The 20,919-nt window shown below is 42.5% G+C and overlaps 1 protein-coding gene across 1 annotated transcript in view; it reads right to left on the bottom strand.

The window, feature by feature from the left end:
• Window positions 1–6,952: 6,952 nt before the first annotated feature.
• Window positions 6,953–20,919, bottom strand: part of ATP6V1E1 (ATPase H+ transporting V1 subunit E1) — a 33,989-nt gene continuing 20,022 nt past the window's right edge. The window contains exons 6-9 of the mRNA XM_030214694.1: window positions 20,827–20,895; window positions 14,963–15,057; window positions 11,438–11,525; window positions 6,953–7,577 (exon numbers count right to left, since the gene is read on the bottom strand). Coding sequence (XP_030070554.1) covers window positions 7,515–7,577; window positions 11,438–11,525; window positions 14,963–15,057; window positions 20,827–20,895 — 315 coding nt within the window. The 3' untranslated portion in view covers window positions 6,953–7,514. The remainder of the gene's footprint in view (window positions 7,578–11,437; window positions 11,526–14,962; window positions 15,058–20,826; window positions 20,896–20,919) is intronic.

The raw sequence follows: 20,919 nt of genomic DNA, 5'->3' as shown, positions 1-20,919 counted from the left end.
TATTACATCATATAGCTGTTAACTTTTCCAGTCTGTATATGTTATAGAGTCTGGTCCTCCATTTAGATAGCAAAGGAACAGTGGGACTTTTCCACTCTGAGGCCAAAGTAAGGTTGGCTGCATGCAACAGATGTCGAACTAGAAGAGTCTGATTCTTACAGGAATAGCTCTGTTAAGGAGATAAATCCCAGGATCCCAATGAATTGTTAAACCAGTTATTCACTTTATCTGAAAATGAATGGTATTCCAAAAAACCTGGGCCTTCTGACAAGACCACCAAATGTCACCCATAGTGCATCTGTCCCCATACTCTCCAACACAATGCTGAAAAGCAAGGAAACCATTATTGAAGACAATCGGGGGTTAAATATCAACGGTCTATTTTAACATTATTCTCTTTAACATTAGAAGCAATTGCTATCTTTGCCAATGACGTCTCCATAAGGTCCCACTCCTCTGGAGAGTAAGTGGCCCTCCCCCCCAAATTCCCATATATGCCTATGCTGTAATTCAGGAGCCCGAAGATCTCTAAGATGACCACAGAGAGTACTCACTAACAATTTTGTAGACCAAAAATCCTCACAAACCTCCTCTAAGAAGGTATACTCCCCCATCAAATGTGGACAAAACCTTGTGGAAGTTAATAATTGAGTAAGCTGCAAATAAGAATATTGATGGGAAGGCGTAAGACCATAATCCCTAGCCAAATCTGAGATGGCGATCAATTTGTCCTCATCATATATTTATTTGCCCCCCATCAGCACAAGACTTTTTACTCCCATAATCTATAGAGGGAACCACCCCAGGAAAAAATTCCAGGTTACAACAAATTGGAGTATAACGGGAAAACTGAAAATCCACAACAGAACTCATGGAATCCCAAATTTTGAAAGTATGTTGAATTGGCGGAGAAACATCCTCCCTGATTAAAACTGATGCCTCTGAGGAAAACAAATCAAATAATGCAAGTAAGCTGTCACTGGACAAGCTGAGAATGTAGAAGCAGTTCACAGCCAAGACTACACTGTGTTGTCCTCTTTCATAGACTTTTCAGCTCTAGGTGTATTACTATACTACTACTACTACTATAAATCATTTAAAGCGCTACCAGTCGTACGCAGCGCTTCACAATTTAACATGAAGAAAGACAGTCCCTGCTCAAAAGATCTTACAATCTGAATCAAGACAGACGGGACAAATAAGGGATACTATGGAGGTCTTAATACAACTAGAACAAAATTATTACTCCTGGAAGAATTCTGTGCAAAACAAATTGATAATTCTGCACACAATATTTTAACATTCTGCATACTGTACTTGCCAAAACTTACAAAGTATAGCTAGTCTCTGAGCAGTAATTAATTTAAACTTCTAAACAGAGTTCTTAGTCAAAGACTCACAGTTTTCAAGTTTTTGGTGCAGATTTTCTCCAGGAGTGCATTAATAGTACAGCTTCTGGCTTTCAAGGAGAGCTCTTAGCTGCAGGCAGTGCCAAGTTCTTGCACCTGCCAATACTTGTGGCAACACAGCAGTGTTAATAGTTGTTGCTACAAATGTCAGCAATTGGAAACATATTTAAAAAATTGGTACTACTGAAATTCCTCATGGGCTCTGCAGATTACCAAGGAACAATATGTGAAATCCAGCAGCCCAGATCATGATAGTACATCACACACTCTCCTACCCACGAACATACCGTCATCCTCCCTCAGTAACTCACTTCTTCCCCCTTCCATATTCTCTTAGCTCATCTTCTCCACAGTTCTTTTCTGTCCCTTTACCCAGTCTCCCCCAGGTCATCTTCCTCCCACAAAATTTCTCCATACCCTTTGTTATCTCCAGCATCCCCCCCTACTCCAGCTGATCTCTCCTGCACATTCCCTTACCCCCAGTGTCCTCTTTGCTTCTCCCACCTCACACAGCCCTACCCCAATCTCCTCTCCTGCATGTATCCCCAGCTTTTCACCTCCCTACCCCTTACCCCCATCTTCTCCAGCTCATCTTGTCTTCTGCACATCCCCCTTAAGCGCTGGAGTTCTCAGTGCTTTCCTCACCCCTGTTTCCTCCAGCTCACACACCCCTACCCCCGTCTCCTCTCCTGCATGTCCCCCCAGCTTTTCACCCCTCCCAACCCCCTACACCCATCTTCTCCAGCTCATCATGTCTTCTGCACGGTTCTAGTTCAGTTCCCACCTGGACAATTCCCACCAAACCAGGGAGGACAATTTCCACCCCTAACCCAAAAAATACAAAACATACTAGAACAAATAATCTCTTTTCTCTTCCAGATTTTTTGGAGGGGCCGGTACCCCCTCACACCCCCCCCCCCCATTATCTTTTACACATCCCTTTCTCCTTCCAGACATGCAGTTTGTGTGGGAGGGGGGCAGCAATGCCCCTCTACACCCCACCAAGCTAGGTTTCAACCTAATTCATGTTCAATCTGGGATCTAAATGTCATAAATAGATAAATACAAACTGCAGTTCATGTTGGGGAGCAATGCCCCCCCCCCCCCCACACGCTAGGTTTCAACCTAATTCAGCCCCTCAAAATGATACACTGATTACGATTTATAACAAATTACTAGTCTACTTACGAAAAACATTCCGTTATTATACGTCCTCTGTGTATATATGCATATGCTGCTCTAACCTCCTTGTTCCAGACGCAGTAAAAAAAACAAAAAGGACCAGATACACGAAAGGAAATATGGTCAGTAAAAAAAAAAAAAAAAAAAGGCTAGGGTGGGTGGAAAATGACTGGGGGGAGGCATCTTTGGTGAGAATTGCCCCAGGGGGAACTGTCTTGGTGGGAACGCACCTGATACTCTTCTGCACATTCCCCCTTAAGCCCTGGAGTCCTCAGTGCTTTCCACACCCATTTCCTCCAGCTCACTTCTTATGTCCCTTTATTCCCTAGTGTTCCCAACCCTTTCCTGGTTTTCTCCAGCTCTCCGAGGTCAGGCCATTCATTCTCACATGTGGGTGATGTCATCCATGTCGCCTGGCACGGAACGCTTGAAATAGCATACTACAGCTGAAGACTGTGTATGTGCAAGTGCCTTCTCACCCGCCGCAAGAATGTGGGACCAGCAGTTCAACAGTACAGCTATCAGGACAGGAGACAACTCCAAGGGGAGGTAGAAAGGTATGTGATAATGAATGGCCTGCTGTCCTTGGACAATATCTGCTACAGGTAAGTATCCCTGCTTTCTCTGACGACAAGCAGGCCATATTCTCACATGTGGGAATTCCTAGCTACCAGGCTCACTGAAAACAGTAGGACAATAGGATCCTGCAACAGAAGGATCAAAAAATAAATTAATGTGAAACTATATACATACTGCATGAGATTGAAGCCTGGAACAGAACAATACAGGTCTAGGAGGGTGGAGTTGGATTCTAGGAGCCAAACAAATTCTGCATAACTGCCTGTAGAAACCGACCATCTCGTCGGGTATCATACTGTTGGCAATAATGAGATGTGAATGTGTGGACTGAAGACCACATTGCAGCCTTGCAAATTTCTTCTATAGAGGCTGACCGTAAGTGGGCTACTGATGCAGCTAGGGCTCTGACATTATAAGCCTTGACATGACCCTCAAGAGTCAGCCCAGCTTGGGTGTTAAGTAAAGGAAATGCAATCTGCTAGTCAACTGGAGATTCTGCATTTCCTGATGGCAACCCTCATTTCTTTTGATCCCAACAGGATGGGGGAGAACTACTCTGTTATGATGAAATTTAGTTTAAGGTGGATCCACTAGTAGGGCCTGAAGCTCACTGACTCTGTGAGCTGAAGTAACAACCACCAAGAAAATGACCTTCCAGGTCAAGTACTTCAGATGATAGGAATCCAGCAGCTCGAAAAGGAGCCATGACACAGGTGGAGGTTTGAGAGAGGGCTTCGACAACAGCAAGTCTCACATGAAGCAAACAACTAGAGGCCTTCTACACGGTGAAGGTAAGTACTAATTGCACTAAGGTGAAACCCTACAGAATTGGTCAAGACCAGATTTGGAGAGGTGTAGAAGGTATTCAAGCAGGGTCTGTGTACGGCAAGAAATAGGATCTAGGGCCCTGCTCTCACACTAGACAGCAAACCTCAATTTGAAAGAGTAACACCTCTTGGTGGAATCTTTCTTGGAAGCCAGCAAGACCTTGGAGATACTCTCCAGAAGATGCAAGGAAGCAAATTCTAAGCTCTCAACATCCAGGCTGTGAGGGCCAGGGACTGGAGATTGGGGTGCAGAAGAGATCCCTTGTTTTGTGTGATAAGAGCTGCAAAACACTCCAATCTCCAAGGTTCTTCAGAAGAAAAAGGAACCAGATCTGCCTGAGCCAGTAAGGAGCGATCAGAATCATGGTTCCCTGGTCTTGCTTGAGTTTCAGCAAAGTCTTCTCCACAAGAGGGATGGGAAGATATACAGATAGAAGAAGACCATTCAGACGCAGGGGAAAATATAACCCAAATGCAGAAGAATGGTTGCAATTCGAAGGGGTTCTGGGAGGGGAAGAAGGGAGACGGGCGACATAGATTAATGGTGCGAGAAGAGGGGGGGTTGGATAGGGGGGGGAAGGGTGAGGAGGGTGGGGGGATAAGGGTTAAAGGGGGGGAAAATTGGATGTTGGCACTGCCTGAATGTTGATGTTTTGGAAATGTATAGGAGATTATGTCTCCCAGATATTGTTACCTTGATTTATTAATAAAACGTTTTTGCAAATAAAAAAAAAGACCATTCCCCCAATTAAGGAGGAAGGCATCCGACACTAGTCTGTCATGTGCCCTGACTAGAACAGTACTGAGGGACTTTGTGGTTGAGTGGAGTGCAAAGAGATCCACCGAAGGGGTGCTCCATACTTGGAAGATCTTGCAGGTAACACTCGTACTAAGTGATTGTGTGGTGCATGACCCTGCTCAGTCTGTTGGCCAGGGTGTTGGATTTGCCCACCAGCTATATGGCCCTGAGAACTATCCTGTGTTGGACAGCCTAGTGCCACATCCTGACACAGAGGGTATGATCTGATACCCCCCTGCTTCTTAGTGTAATACATTGCAACCTAATTGTCCATTTGAATTAATACAATTTGGTTAAACAGACAATCTCTGAAAGCCTTTAGAGTGTTCCAGATTGCCCATAGCACCAGGAGGTTGATCTAAAGCTCCAATTCCTGAGCTGACCAAGCACCTTGGGTGTGAAGCCCATCTACGTGAGCTCCCCACCCCAGGCGGGGTGCATCAGTCGTCAGCACTTTGAGGCCAAGCAATTTGGAATAGAAGTCCAACAGGCAAATTGGATCAAATTAACCACCAGAGAAAGGACTGAACCAACTTCAGTGTCACTTGAATGACACCCACTAGATTCCTGGAGACTTGACACCACTGGGAAGTTAGAGTCCACTGGGCCATTCTCATGTGAAGACGTACCATGGGTGTGAAATGCAGCATGGAGGCAATGTGGCCTTGCAACCTCAACATCTGCCGAGCTGTGACCTGCTGGCTGGCCCAAACCAGAGTGGTGAGTGTGACTAGAATGTCTGCCTTTGGCACAGGGAGATAGAATTCATTGGAGCCCTGCTGGATACACACAGCAAGCATGAGCCTAATTGAACCAGGAGTAGATGGGACTTGGGGTAGTTTAAAATGAACCCTAGTAACTCCAGCACCCGAATAGTTCTCCGCATGGATTCCTGAGCACCGTCCTTCAACATGCTATTTACCAGTCAATCATCCAGGTAGGGAAACACATGGACTCCTAGGATGCATTGCGACGCTGCGATTACTGCTAGACACTTGGTGAAAACCCTAGGAGCTGACAAGAGGCCAAACTACAACATACCAATCTTTTGAATATCTTCTATCAGATCCTTGTCTAGCTTCTCCGTTTGTGCCAGAGGTCTGTAGATAACCCCAGGTTATCTTCTCTTTCCAGGTCGATCCTCTTCCTCTCCCCACATCCCCTGCATTTCAGCCGCTCTGATATTGTCTGTCACATACAGCGCCACTCCTCCACCCCATGCTTGAGAACATTCCCTAATACCTAATGAGTGTAATAATTTTAACTGCACCCTGTGGTCAACTATATCAAAAGCACTAGACATATCAAATTGCAAAACGTATTTTTGAAATTCAGATGTCAAAGTGGCCAACACCATTTCATTGCTATAACCAGATCTAAATCCCAATTAAGACTCATGTAAAATGGAATAATCATTTAAAAATTCCACAAGCTGAGATGCTACTAAGGCTTCCATAACCTTAACCATCAAAGGAATAGAGGCCACTGGTCTAGTTTGTCACATCACTTCTGTTTCCTGCCGAGTTTTTCAGAACTGGGATAAGCAGGATTCTACCTCATCAACTGGAAATAATCTTTGTGATAACATTAGTTGCACAAATTGTGTGAACATCATCATAAATTCAGTAGGGGCTTCCTTCAACAAATAACTAGTTCAGCCATTCAGCAAACAAGAAGCTGACGAATATGTCTGCAAACATGATTTAACTATTGCAAAGGAAGGCCTTTTAAAAGAAGACCAGCATCTATCAGCTATCATACCTTTCTCTTCTACAGATGATTCTAATAGAAAAATCCTCCAATTCATTATTTATAGGTGGTAAACCTTGTCTTATCTTAAGATATTTTATCCCAAAAATATAATGCCAATTCTTCTGCTGAAGGAAGATTTTCATTAAAACCTTTTGGAATCTAAAAAAATCCTGTCTTATATAAGGAGCATAGTACTCTTGTTTCTTAAGTTTGCATTTTTTGCAACTCTGCTACCAGCACTAATTAAAGATTTGGAATAGTTTTTCCTATCTTATAGCACTAGTCCTCAGTGGTTCACCACTATGTAGTCACCGAACATCTTTTCATCAGTACATGGGAAGATCATCAACCTTTAGCAGTATATTGATCTGGCCACTGAATTCTCAAGACATCAGAGACATAGGGGCAATCAAACACAGCTTTTATTATAATAAATAATTGAATGCCCATGGCATGACAGATAAACAAGCTTTTTTTTTGAACCTCATTTAACCACATATACAGATTATTAAATCTTTTATACAGATTAAGTTCAAGGCAGAGAAAAGCACGCTCTCTAACAAGATCTCAAAAAGGCAGTAGATTAAAATTCCAAAATGGTGCCAAAGGAAAAGCATGAACACAAGTGAGACGTCTCCCTCCCCTCCCTATTTCTGATCACTGTGACATAAACTGAAATTTCTTTACAACTGTTGGGCAAGCTGTGGAATACAGTACACTTTCCAAGAGAGGCAGCTTGGCATACAACATAATCTGTACAGCTTCACAAGGACTACAAAAATTCTTAAAATCAGGCCCGATGGAAATGCTTTCCTTGCAGTGTACATAAATTAACACATTACAAATGAGGTTTTGTTTCTTAAATAACATTCCACACACACTTGGCTGTCTTTCCAGGTGGACCCCCAGTCACCATTCCAGCAGCAGTGGGAGTAGCGATTTCTTTGTGTCTCCCCTCTGAAAATCTTAGTCCAGGAACTTTCTGTTTGCATTGGCACCAAACAAGGCTCCTCTGATATCTGGCATCATCTGGTGGGAGAGAAGAAAAAAAAAATTTTTTTTTCAGCTCAGTCTGCACTCTAAGTTACCATACACTCTTTAAAAAGTACAGACACCAGGGGGCACTCAATGTGAGAATTTTGAACTTAATTCTAAAATCAATAGGTAACCAGTGAAGCTGCTGAAACAATGGAGAGGCACAATCATAATGGCTAGCCTCACAAAGAATGCGGGCTGTGGTGTTTTGCAAAGTCTGCAGACGTTTAAGATTATATCTAGGAATCCCTGCATAAATGTTTCAGTAATCATATCTTGAATGAAGAAAAGCATAGAACAAGGAACAAAGAGCATCAAAACTAAGCAAATTACAGATCGATCTCAATCTACGAAGGAAAAAAACAATTCCTGTTTTCACTACTTGAGAGATCTGAGGGGTGAAAGATAAGATAATGACAAATCAATGATGATTCCCAGATACCTGAAAGAGGGAACAGGAGTAACAGATCTGTGAAAAAGAAGAGGGGTAACATTTGGGGGATACAATGAGCCAGAAATCCAGCAAATAACTGTTTTTTTCTGGATTTAAAACCAGTTGGTGCCCTTTTAACCACTGTGCCACTGATTGCAAAACAGTCCTGAAGAGGCTGTAAATTAATGGAATTTGGGTCAGTATAATGGAGTCCAGGAAAAAGTCACAGCATGAGATGACGAATCCTTCAAAAAAGCCTCCAATACCAATGGGATCTGCTTGTTTTCAGTCATCGCCAAGGACTTTAGGTTATGGCTACTCTAACAGTGTTGCTAAAGTCACACCCAGGCTTCAGTGCATCTGTCGTGACCTTAATTCCAGGAGCTTCCAGCACTGCGACTATTTCAACAAGTCTGTTTTGCTCAGAAGATCAAATGAGGAATAGTACTATGAAAAATATCTTCTTGTTCCCTTGAGAAAAGGGGGTGTAATTGAACTGCATGAGATACCCATCACAGACTTGAGATTTTCTCTGGGCACTTCCACACTGACTCATTAGACAAATCACACAGGATAGCAGAAAACAAACAAGATTGAAATTCTCCCCTCACCTCCCATTCCATTCTTTGCAAGCCAAAAAGGAAAATTCTCTCTTTGCAAGCTTATAACCCAAACTGTTTAGCCAGCTGAATTCTCAGCAATCTAAAAAGGGCGTTAGTATAAGAGCCAAAACACCAATTACAAAAGAGACACAAGGAAATATTTTGGAGAGAGAAACAACCGCTGTGTGAGCTATTTCCCTTTAAGATGCGATACCTTTGAAAGGCCAAACAGAAAAACATATAATACCATGAGGGGGCATTGCCCGTCTAGTTAAGATCCAGCAATACCACTCTATCCAGTTATAAATCTCTGTATTTGCATATTTGGTAATAATTATGAACAGGAAGGAGTGCAAAAAGCAGGGATCAGCAGAAACAGGACTCCCTTGCCTTTTTTCTGCAGGACTGGCATAGAAAAAGACAGCTTGCATAGGAGTTGGACATGGTCTTCGCTCTCTTTCACCCACTCCTTTCCAGCCTTCAGGAGGAGTGTGGCACCTGCTATACTTCAAACCTCGTCTAGATACTACAAATCCACTCTCAGATCATGGCATTGTGCCCTGTTCATCTCAAATTATTCTCATGGGACCTGCTGGCAAGGAGCAAGACTTGAATCACATGCGTGCATAGTACAGGCAGCTACAAGAGATGATGAACCACTGCTGCCCTCCTGCTGGCTCGGTGGGGGACAGAGAAGAATGGGAAACAAGAATCAGTTTGGAGTTCGACCAATTTGATATTTTTCTAACGCTGTGCACCCCCTTAATAACTGGATGCCTTTCTAAAGGGCCATTTTGCAGATACTGGGGAACCACTTTAAATGTCCTAAAGTAATATCGCTAAACCCTGGGAACAGTCCTCTTATAAAAATCGAGATTACAACCGATCTTATATGAAGAAAGATCCTTTTGGTCTATAGTGCTGTGTGGTCACAAACTGCACCACATGTCAAATGAACCAACCTCCTGCGGAGCGCTTAGGTCACTGTGGACATTTTCCTGTATGGTTTCTCCCAGAGGCTCAAGGGAAGTCATTCAGAGTGTTTAAAGATTTTACTGTTAGAGGATTTACTAAAACATGGATTTGTTAGATAGGAACTTTTAATATGAAGGTCATGTACTTTTGAAATACTGCATAATATAAAGACGATCAATTCTTTGTAAAGAAAAGGACAAACAAGAGTCAGATAAAAAGTAAGAAGAAAACAAAGTGAATGCCTCATATTCCATGCCTTTTAGACATGTTACTCCAAATTCAAGAGCTAGTTTGGTGGCATGTGAGATTTCTGCACATACCACAAACACCAGCCAACGAAAGGGGGGGGGGGGGGTGACCAGGTCTCTGAATGGGATCAGAGGTGAATCCAATCAGGTAAAAGTTAAACATGAAAGACAGGCTCATTTTCAAATCACAGACTTATAAAGTTATATAGGTTACTATAGGCCTCACTTTCAAAAGAGAAAAATGTCTAAAAAGTGGCACAAAACAGCATTTGGATGTTTTTCTCACCAAAAATGTCCAAATCAGTATTTTCGAAACCCAGTTTCCATACATTTTTCTATGCAGTTTGTCTGCAGTGCATCCAAAACTCAAGTGGGCGTGTTAAGGGCAGGATTTGGGTGTTCCCAAGACATAGACAATTTTCAGTAATGGAACAAAACGAAAATGTCCAGGACATTTTGAGCTAGCCCTGTTGTAATAATAACTAAGCCACAACAAAAATGCACTAAGTGACCAGATAACAACTGGAGGAATAAAGGAATGTCCTCCTCTTACTCCCCCAGTGGTCACTGACCCCCTCCCACCCCTCAAAGATGAAAAAGAAACAGTACATACCAGCCTCAGATGTTATAGCCAGTCCTATTACAGCAGCAAGCGTAGCCTAGTGGTCAGTGCAGTGCTCTGTGGAGGAGACCCAGGCCCATACTCCACTCTTAACTGTTACACTTGTGCTGGAAAGTGTAAGCCCTCCAAAACCCACTAAAACCTACTGTACCCACATATAGGCGACACCTGCAGCCATAAGGGTTATTGTAGTGGTGTAGAGTTGGGTACAATAGGTTTTTGGAAGGTTCACCATACAACATAAAGGAGCAATGGTGAGATGAGTACCTGGGAGCTTTTAGGTGAAGTCCACTGCAGTGCCCCCTAGGGTACTCCACTGCTCTCCTGGGATGTGTATGTGGCCAGTCTACTAAGAATGCTGGCTCCTCCTACATCTCAATGGCTTGATTTTGTGCATTTTTCACTTGGACAGGTTTTTTTTTTTTTTTTAATGGACCAAAAAGTTAAATGCACAGATCAGAAAAACATCTAGCAAGTGGCCATTTTCAAAAAAAGAAAAAAGACAGACGTTTTGCCATTTCTAAAATGGCTATATTTGCTATTAGGATTCTGGACGTTTTGAGCAAAATAACCTAAGTCAGACTTAGATGTCATATCAAAAATGTCCTTCCAAGTAACTTTATAAGTCTATGTGCTTTCAAAATGAGCACCATAACGTAGTAAAAAGTTTCAGCATCCTGGAAGAGAAGCACATTTTATTACTTGTAAAAATCAGATTAAACCTTCTGTCCAGTCTCCTTGAACATAACTTGTTTGTATAAAAATCGACCACTTCTATCCATTTTTTGGGGGATAAAAATATTTTGTTTGCAGTCTGAAATGTATGAGAAGGTAAGCCTTCCCCCCTCCCCTCGCTAACACATAGCATCCTTCAATAACTTCAACCCTCATCCAACCAACAAAAATAGTGAACAAGGACCAGCAAAGCCTTAGAATTGGAACCCAGGTCCAATTTTCATTTTAAATCCACTCACCTGTTGGGCTATAAGATCCAGTCTACTCTCCAGAGTATTGGATACTTTGATTCTCCCATCTGCATTGAACATTTCAACACCACCTGAACTAAAAGTGGGAAAATAAAAAGCATGTAAGAATTCGGCAACTGGAAATTAATCCCCCTCCCTCACCTCAACAGGAGCCAGAAGTCAGTCAGACAGAAGACAGGGAGAACACACACACCTTCCCACGGATTACATCAATTTAATTTTGAGGTAACTTTATATAAAAAGGCACCTATGTCAATGATCAAAAAAGGATTCAATGTTTATCCCTAAAGACAACAATAGGAACCTATGTGCCTTTATAAAAAAGGCTCCTAGAACCAGCCCCAGTAGTGTACAAATCCTCACATCCCAAATTTACACTTGCTCCAAAGTTGGGATTATATGTGTGTGGATACACATATTTGATAAAACATGCATGTACACCCAAATTGCTCTCCTCAGAAATGCCTATACAGAATCTTGTCAGGATGTAAATTTGGCTGCACATTTTTATAAAAGCTATTTCCCATGTGAACAATGCTTTATAAAATTATCCCTCACATGTCTATGAGGAAAGATATTTAGAGCCTCAGGACTGGTCTTTTACTTCTGCAGAGACAATGAAAATGACAACTACTTATCTTTAAAATACATCAATTGGTTTTTCTCTTCTGCCTCCTACATTTTGAAAGAACAAGACACTGTAGTGGACTTTAATAAGCTCAGGGAGGAATATGGCATTCCACAGTGAGATTAATTTCATACAAAAGAAAACTTTGAGAGAACTACAACTTGAAAAGACACTGAATGCCACTAAAGCCATTCGTTGTCTGTTCAGGGGAGATATAACTAGATTGTACAAAGCCTTGTTCAAACAGGACGCTGGGCTTATAAAGGGAAGGGAAATGGGACTTGATATTCCACCTTTCTGAGGTTTTTGCAACTACATTCAAAGCGGTTTACATATATTCAGGTACTTATTTTGTGCCAGGGGCAATGGAGGGTTAAGTGACTTGCCCAGAGTCACAAGGAGCTGCAGTGGGAATCAAACTCAGTTCCCCAGGATCAAAGTCCACTGCACTAACCACTAGGCTAACTAACCACTATGGGAAGACATTTTGGGATGTACTTAAGAAGTTAAACAGTGGGATAAAATAATTCAAAAATTGCTCAAAGTGTCCACAGCAAGTAATATAACTACACGCTGGAACATTTTGGAAATCATATATGGTACTGGCAGTGACTTCTGCTGGAAATCATTTGGCAAAAAAGATATCTTTTTGGTGGTGAACCTGCCTCAAGGTACAACAGTTTTGGGAGTCGGGATATTTGAACTCATTACAGACATTGTTGGCTGTCCTGTGGCAAAGACGATAGGATGTTGTCTGCTTAATACTGGACTGCAGGGCTTGCCGGTTCAATTGCAAAGAATGGTGATTAATATAGTCCTTGATTCTGTCTGGAAGAAACTGGAGGTGCCAGCTATTTCTTAACTACTTATAAAAATTGACTTTATTTACTTCATGTCTCAGCTAATGGCATTACAATGCAATAGACTCCTGAACTTCAAGAAAACATGGGATTTATAGTGTGTGTGGGTTTTTTTTAGCAAAAAAGGTGCTGGTACTCAAATGCTAGACCGCCCTTCAGGGGTGGGGTGATCACTGAGGGACCCACCCCACAATAGTCAGGCCCCCTGCAACCAGTCATAGAATCTATGACAATGCAGAATTGGTGTGTAGAGCCTGAGCTCTTTCATTAAAACTTGGGGACCATGGGTCAATTTTAGCAGACAATGAAAAAGGTGCCGGTACTCAGTACCCCCTCAAAAAAAGCCCTGGATTTATATAACAAATGGAAGCAGTGGGCAAAGAACTAAGTTTTTCTTGGTCCTTGGGCCTCCAAAATTATATTGTCTACAAGCTGAAAGCAACTTCTTATGACGCCCTGTTAGCTCCATACTACCTGCTTGTTAGGACGGGGGGGGGGGGGGGGGGGGGGGGGGGATGAGGGAGGGTAGGGAGGAAATGGGGAAGGGAATTTGATTTGTAAGCAGTGTTGATTTTACCCTTGTAGCTCTACATTGAAGAGTCACAGCATACCTTGCGAATGATTTTGCTTTGGTTTGGTGTATGTTTTATAAAATTAATAAATAAAATGTTTAAAAAAAAAAAAGAAAGACACTCCAGGTACATATATGCCTCAAATACAATTAAAAAAAAGGCATGATTGGAAATAAAGCGTCTCAAATCTGCCTCCTAGAACTCAAAATTTCACGTAACACAAAAATGAAATGGCATTTGTAACCACTAACATAAAATCCCAAACACCAAACTTCTTAAATCGTGATTTCATAAGATATCAACTGTATAGTAAACATCCATGAAAAGAAGAGAGCACAAGGTAAGTGAAAGCATGACAGAGCACCAGTCCGGGTATCTGGCAGTTTGCACTTCTCCAGATATACACTAGTTTTGATAACTAAATTGCCATTTTTGGAGTAGATAATGTATCTATGAAGGCCATGAGGAAGTCAGGGTGAGACACACTGGGGAACGCTTCATGGCACTACAGATGAACAGCCTGCATTCTGCCCTGCTCCTCTACACACGAAGGGCATAATTTTATAACAGGACATCTATCTTATAAAGGCAATATAAAATAAAACACAATATAAAATAGGCCCCCATAATGATCCCCATTAGAACACAAACGTTTTTGCAAATTTTCACCTGCTCTGAATCAGGTACAAATATGTGCACACACATTCATATTTTATGAAGTTCATGCATATTGCAACTCTGTCCCTGGGAACGTCTAAGTAATTTAGGTGTACTTTATAAGCCTAAAATTTCCATGCAGTTTATCAAATATGCCGAGCGCCCATCCATGTGACTAAAACTTGGTGTAAATGCAGACGTCTAAGTTACGCAGGGATCGCGCACAGATTTTAGAAACACCCGTGACCACACCCCCTTTTCAACTATACGACTTAAAATTTACACGCATCATGTTATGGAATACGCTTAGACAGTTCTGAGCGTAAATTCTAATTAATGTCAATTAGTGTCAATAAGTGCTTAAATGGCAATTATCGGCGCTGTTTTGGACTAAGTAATTAAGTTGCACGTGCAAATCCAGAATATGACTGAATCGCTATATAGAACCCGGGGGATATTGTGAAACAGTATGAGGCATATTGCTGTGCACCACATTTTACGTGGGGATACCCCCAGACAACATTTTCTAATAGCCATTTTCCCCACATTGTATAGGTGGAAAATGCTTTATAGAAGTTACTCTCATAACCTTATAACATTGTCTTTTTTTAAACTCTTGAGGAAGTTATGGTTTGAAACCAGTTAATGGCAGTTGTCATATCCTTATGGCGTCTATAATTTAAAGACACCCGTGTGTAGTCTAGACGTCACTCTATTTTTATACTGCACTTCTTGAATGGAGTTTTGTTTCTTATGCCGCAGCTTTACCATGCCAGATCTTTTTCTATAGCCTTACATTTCGGGAGACAGGCAGCTGTCCTGGTCAACGACAACATCAATGTCTTTCCTGGTAGCAGACTTGTAGCTGGGGATGCTCTTCTGAACTGCCATCTGGAACACAGAGCAGAGCAGTTACAGAATATATTTATGACCCTATGAATAAGATGCATTCCTGCTTACAGCCCTCCCACTTTCATCAGTTGTGCATGCTCTAGTACAGGGGTAGGCAACTCCGGTCCTCGAGAGCCGCAGGCAGGTCAGGTTTTCAGGATATCCACAATGAATATGCAGGAGACAAATTTGCAAGTACTGCCTCCATGGTATGCAAATCTATCTCCTGCATATTCATTGTGGATATCCTGAAAACCTGACCTGCCTGCGGCTCTCGAGGACCGGAGTTGCCTACCCCTGCTCTAGTAACTTCCCAGCTGGATTACAGTAATGCCTTTAAATTAAACTTTGGGGACCTTTTACTAAAGTGTGCTGATTTGGCACCCGCTAACGATTAGCGTGCTAAATGCTGCACAGCCCATTCTATATCTATCAGCTGCATGACACTAAACCCACACTAATTCGTTAGCACGCCTTAGTAAAAGGATCTCTTTATAATTTAAGCATCTGCCTTTGTGCTCCATGAGTGTACGAAGTGGCTATGCAGAGCTTCCCAAACTGTGAACTGGGACCGCAAATGGGGCACAAAACCCACATATGGGGTTACAACCTGGGTGGGCTCTCCATAGGTGTATCATTATTCTGCACCTGGGGGTGGGCAGTCACACAATTTTATCTGGCCACAATCATGGGGTTTCAGCCACAATAGACTGATACAATAAAAAAAATATAAATACGTCAACATACCTTGTACAATACATAAGCAAATGGAATCTGCTCTGCATCCCCCCCCCCCCCCCCCCCCCCCCCCCTCCCCCCCCCCCCCCCCCCCCCCAAGCTCCCCACTACTTTCTCTCTACTTCTCTGAGAAACTGGATCTTTGAAGTTTTTTGAAATTGGGTACGATCGGACATCTCCACCTCTTGTGGCAGAGCATTCCAATAACTTGGCGTAGCACCTGCAAATAAAGACTCTTGTGATCTCTTTGATCACGTTTTCGATCCCTAAATAAGCAGATTATATTCTTGGAAGGATCTCAATGCCCGAGCTGGTTTTGCAACTTATTGCTTACTCAGGCTCTAACCAATTCAATTTAGCAGAGAATACTATTTAAAAAAAAAAAAAAAAAAACACAAAGCAACAAATAAGTCAGTAAGGGGAAAAGTTGTCAATGTTATTTTACTGTTAATCCCACAAGTTAGTGGTTAAATATCCTGTCTTAACAGTAGCTCACGTTGATAACTCCCCCATAATACAAAAGATGATATTCCTTCAAATCTCCCATCCACTGCAGTATTCTCCTTAATTCCATCACAAAAATTAGGCAAAGCATGCTTTTTATATGTTTCTGAAACACAAGATTGTAACCCAATAATCTTACACCAAGTCTCAAAATAATATGGAGCCTCCCGAGTAATCTAACTTGTAAAATGCAAGTAGCCCAGAGTACGGCAGAATAAGCAACTTTGAGAAGCAAGCATCGAGTATTCTAAAGTTATTTTTAATGCAATGATAAGATTGTAGAGGGTCACTGTTATATACAAAGTTCTATGCTTTGTATTCTGTTTTCTGCCTGCTGTTTGAGCTGTTATTCGTAATTGTATTCCTTATAATATCTTCACAGCATGTCTGAAGGAAAGAATGGCATTAAGACGGGAATGTTCAAAAAAACAGAGGTGAAATGGCATTTTGGAAAGGGCGTCCAACTCAGAATATGGACATCCAGGGCGGTACATCGCTGGTGGTGCTAGTCTATTAGAACAGGATCTGCCAACATACTGCTTGATCTAAAATACATGAGAAATGATCATCCATGTGCTGGCGATGTCCAACATGAACATCCATTTTACAGACTGAAATATCCAAATTATGAACAGGGTAAACAAGAGATATGGACATCATTGTGGCAGGATAGGAATGTCCATTAATGGCTATACAGACATCTGTGTGGAGTGGAGTAAAGGCATAGCAAAGTGGCTAGAACAGTGGGGCTTAGAACTAGAGGACCCAGGTTCAAATCCCACTGCAGCTATTTGTGATTTTTGTTTTAAATTGGGAGCCCCACAGGGACATAATACCTACTGTATGTACACCACTAACAGCAGCCTTCAGGCTTGCAGGTTTCTTATATACCACCTGCAAGTCTGAAGGCTATTGTTAGTGGTGTGCAGTACCTTCAGATACAGCAGGTATTTTTCTGTCCCTGGAGGGCTCGTAATTAAAAAAAAAAAAAAAGTCAAAGAACTGTAGTGGGATTTCAACCTGGGCCCCCTGGTTTGTCAGGACACTGCTCTAACCTTTAGGCTACTCCTCCAATCCCCATGGGAATCTATTAAGAAGTTAACTTAAACAAATATTTCAGTAACATGAACAACTCTAGTTCTTGAAGCTGCCACAGAGCCCAGTATCCCTCACCAGTTTCACATCTGGGGAAGGAGGTGGAGGGACAGCAAAAACTGGAGGATTAAAGAGGTGACTCCTCTTAATCCTTCTAGAGGACAGCTGCTCAATCAGAGCACCTTTCTGTAATACTGATGTGCTAGGCACCAGATCTAAATACCCAATGTCCATCCTTTTGGACATAGACATCTCTTCCCTTTCTAATTTTTTTTTTTTTACATTTGTACCCCGCGTTTTCCCACTCATGGCAGGCTCAAGGCGCCTTACATGGGGCAATGGGGGGTTAAGTGACTTGCCCAGAGTCACAAGGAGCTGCCTGTGCCTGAAGTGGGAATCGAACTCAGTTCCTCAGGACCAAAGTCCACCACCCTAACCACTAGGCCACTCCTCCACTGTTGCTACTATTTGAGATTCTACATGCAGATCACCAATGTGGCCACGCAGGCTTCTGCTTCTGTGAGTCTGACGTCCTGCACGTACGTGCAGGACGTCAGACTCACAGAAACAGAAGCCTGCGCAGCCTTCTCCATGGAATGTTGCTAGTGGAATAGCAACATTCCATGTAGAATCTCCAATAGTAGCAACAGAATGTCCAATAGTAGCAACATTCCATGTAGAATCTCCAATAGTATCTATTTTATTTTTGTTACATTTGTACCCCACGCTTTCCCACTCATGGCAGGCTCAAGGCGGCTTACATGGGGCAATGGGGGGTTAAGTGATTTGCCCAGAGTCACAAGGAGCTGCCTGTGCCTGAAGTGGGAATTGAACTCAGTTCCTCAGGACCAAAGTCCACCACCCTAACCACTAGGCCACTCCTCCACTGTTGCTACTATTTGAGATTCTACATGCAGATCACCAATGTGGCCGCGCAGGCTTCTGCTTCTGTGAGTCTGACGTCCTGCACGTACGTGCAGGACGTCAGACTCACAGAAACAGAAGCCTGCGCAGCCTTCTCCATGGAATGTTGCTAGTGGAATAGCAACATTCCATGTAGAATCTCCAATAGTAGCAACATTCCATGTAGAATCTCCAATAGTATCTATTTTATTTTTGTTACATTTGTACCCCACGCTTTCCCACTCATGGCAGGCTCAATGCGGCTTACATAGGGCAATGGAGGGTTAAGTGACTTGCCCAGAGTCACAAGGAGCTGCCTGTGCCTGAAGTGGGAATCGAACTCAGTTCCTCAGGACCAAAGTCCACCACCCTAACCACTAGGCCACTCCTCCACTGTTGCTACTATTTGAGATTCTACATGCAGATCACCAATGTGGCCGCGCAGGCTTCTGCTTCTGTGAGTCCGACGTCCTGCACGTACGTGCAGGACGTCAGACTCACAGAAACAGAAGCCTGCGCAGCCTTCTCCATGGAATGTTGCTAGTGGAATAGCAACATTCCATGTAGAATCTCCAATAGTAGCAACATTCCATGTAGAATCTCCAATAGTAGCAACAGAATGTCCAATAGTAGCAACATTCCATGTAGAATCTCCAATAGTATCTATTTTATTTATTACATTTGTACCCCGCGCTTTCCCACTCATGGCAGGCTCAATGCGGCTTACATAGGGCAATGGAGGGTTAAGTGACTTGCCCAGAGTCACAAGGAGCTGCCTGTGCCTGAAGTGGGAATCGAACTCAGTTCCTCAGGACCAAAGTCCACCACCCTAACCACTAGGCCACTCCTCCAATATGTATGGAAGTACATATTGGCCCATTCCTAGTCCTGCCCAAAACAAGATCACAGCATGACCCCTTGTCATTATGAGGTCTATATCTCAGCTTTATAAAATTGGGATTTGGATGTCCATGCAATATGGACAGCTAAATGCCAGTTTTCAGACATCCAAAATACGAATAGGGCTTCTAAAATAAGCGTCCAAGTATCTTTAAAAAAAAACTCTTCAAAACCTCCAATTTATGCTTAATCTTCATCAGTTCTTTTAACCACTGCTGCTTCGCACTTCTTAGTCTCAGGGGGGGCCAATGATCAAAACTTCAGCGCTATTCTGAATAGAACCATAAAAATACTGCCAGAACAGCACAGACCACCACCCTAATGCTCAAAGCAAATGAGATGCAAATATAGGTGCGCTCATAGCTTTAATAATTAGGAAGTTCGACAGGAGGATTGTGCTTGGCACATGCACAGAAGAGTTCAATAGTAAGCTCAGCTTCTGTGCATGTGCACCTGGTAAATCCTGAACACGAAGCACACATTGGCGTGTTTTCTTTAGCCTAAATATAAGCGTTTTTAATTTTTTTTTCTGGATGATTATATTTAGATGCAAGTAACAGACGCCAATGTGTGCTTTGTGGGTTGTTTTTTTTTTTAAGCAGGCTACTATAAATTTAGATGCAGGATAAGAACACCAATGTCTGCTTCATGTTCAGGTCTGCTGTTTCTCACAACCAGCGCTCAAGGGCTTTGACGGGCTTCCTTCGGCTTCCAAAAGCAATCAAAACTGGTACATTTTGCAGAAAGAAGCATTTGAAATCCTCTCTTCCAACACCATTCGTTGTTTGCTACGCTAGACCCCTATGATCATTCTGCGCTGGTACGGCGCTAATGGCCTCTAGCGCAAGCGTTTACTTTTGATCATCAGGGCCAGAATGCTGTAGCTCCAAATATCCTAACCTGGTTTCACATTCTCCACTAAGCTGCTCCACTTTGGATACCTGCTCCTGCAGCTCCAGAAAAGATCTCAGCACAATATCAACACTTGAACTCAAGGAGAAGCTTTTTATATACAATTCACAAGAAAAAAAAAAAAGAAAGAAAAAGATAAAATGATCTTATAAGAAAGGACTAGCCTGATGAGTATAGACTGGACTCTGGATAACAGCAAGTGGAGTTGAGTGCTCAACTTTACTCCTTTATCACATTTTGTGAGTCTGGTTTTGATACTTTTTCTACAGATGGATTCAAAACAGCTATTCTCTGCTCTTTCACAGGCCACAGATGCTTTAGGTCAGTGCCAGCGGAGGAAATCTGCAACATCCACGATTAAATTCCCGTCTAATAATTAATTACACACCGAGCGTTAAACCAGCAGCACTAGCTGTCTGCAAAAGCAACGTCAAAAATCTCCAAGCAGTCACCACTCCCACCGCAAGTCAGAACACTATTTCTGGGGATTAAGAATTTCAATGCTGTTTACCGACCACCATTTGCCAGTGAGGACAGTTCTGTGACCCACAATCTTACATTCTGCATACCTTCTGCTTGTTAGAAGTTTAAATCAAACCCCACACCCCCTTTTCATTCCCTCCACTTTTGTGATGGATGAAGTTCTTGGGTATCAGCATGTACTGGTCAGAAACCCCTCAGAAATGGTTTACTATCAGGAGTCACGTGGAATTTTACCTGAACCATGGGGAGGTCTTGCTTACGGCAACGAATCACCACTTTGCTTTCCAGCAGCTGGAAAAAACCCTGCAGAAGAACACACAGGATTAG

This window comes from Microcaecilia unicolor, chromosome 9, assembly GCF_901765095.1.
Source record: "Microcaecilia unicolor chromosome 9, aMicUni1.1, whole genome shotgun sequence".
Classification (NCBI taxonomy): Eukaryota; Metazoa; Chordata; class Amphibia; order Gymnophiona; family Siphonopidae; genus Microcaecilia; species Microcaecilia unicolor.
This window is presented reverse-complemented; position numbering and strand designations above follow the sequence as displayed.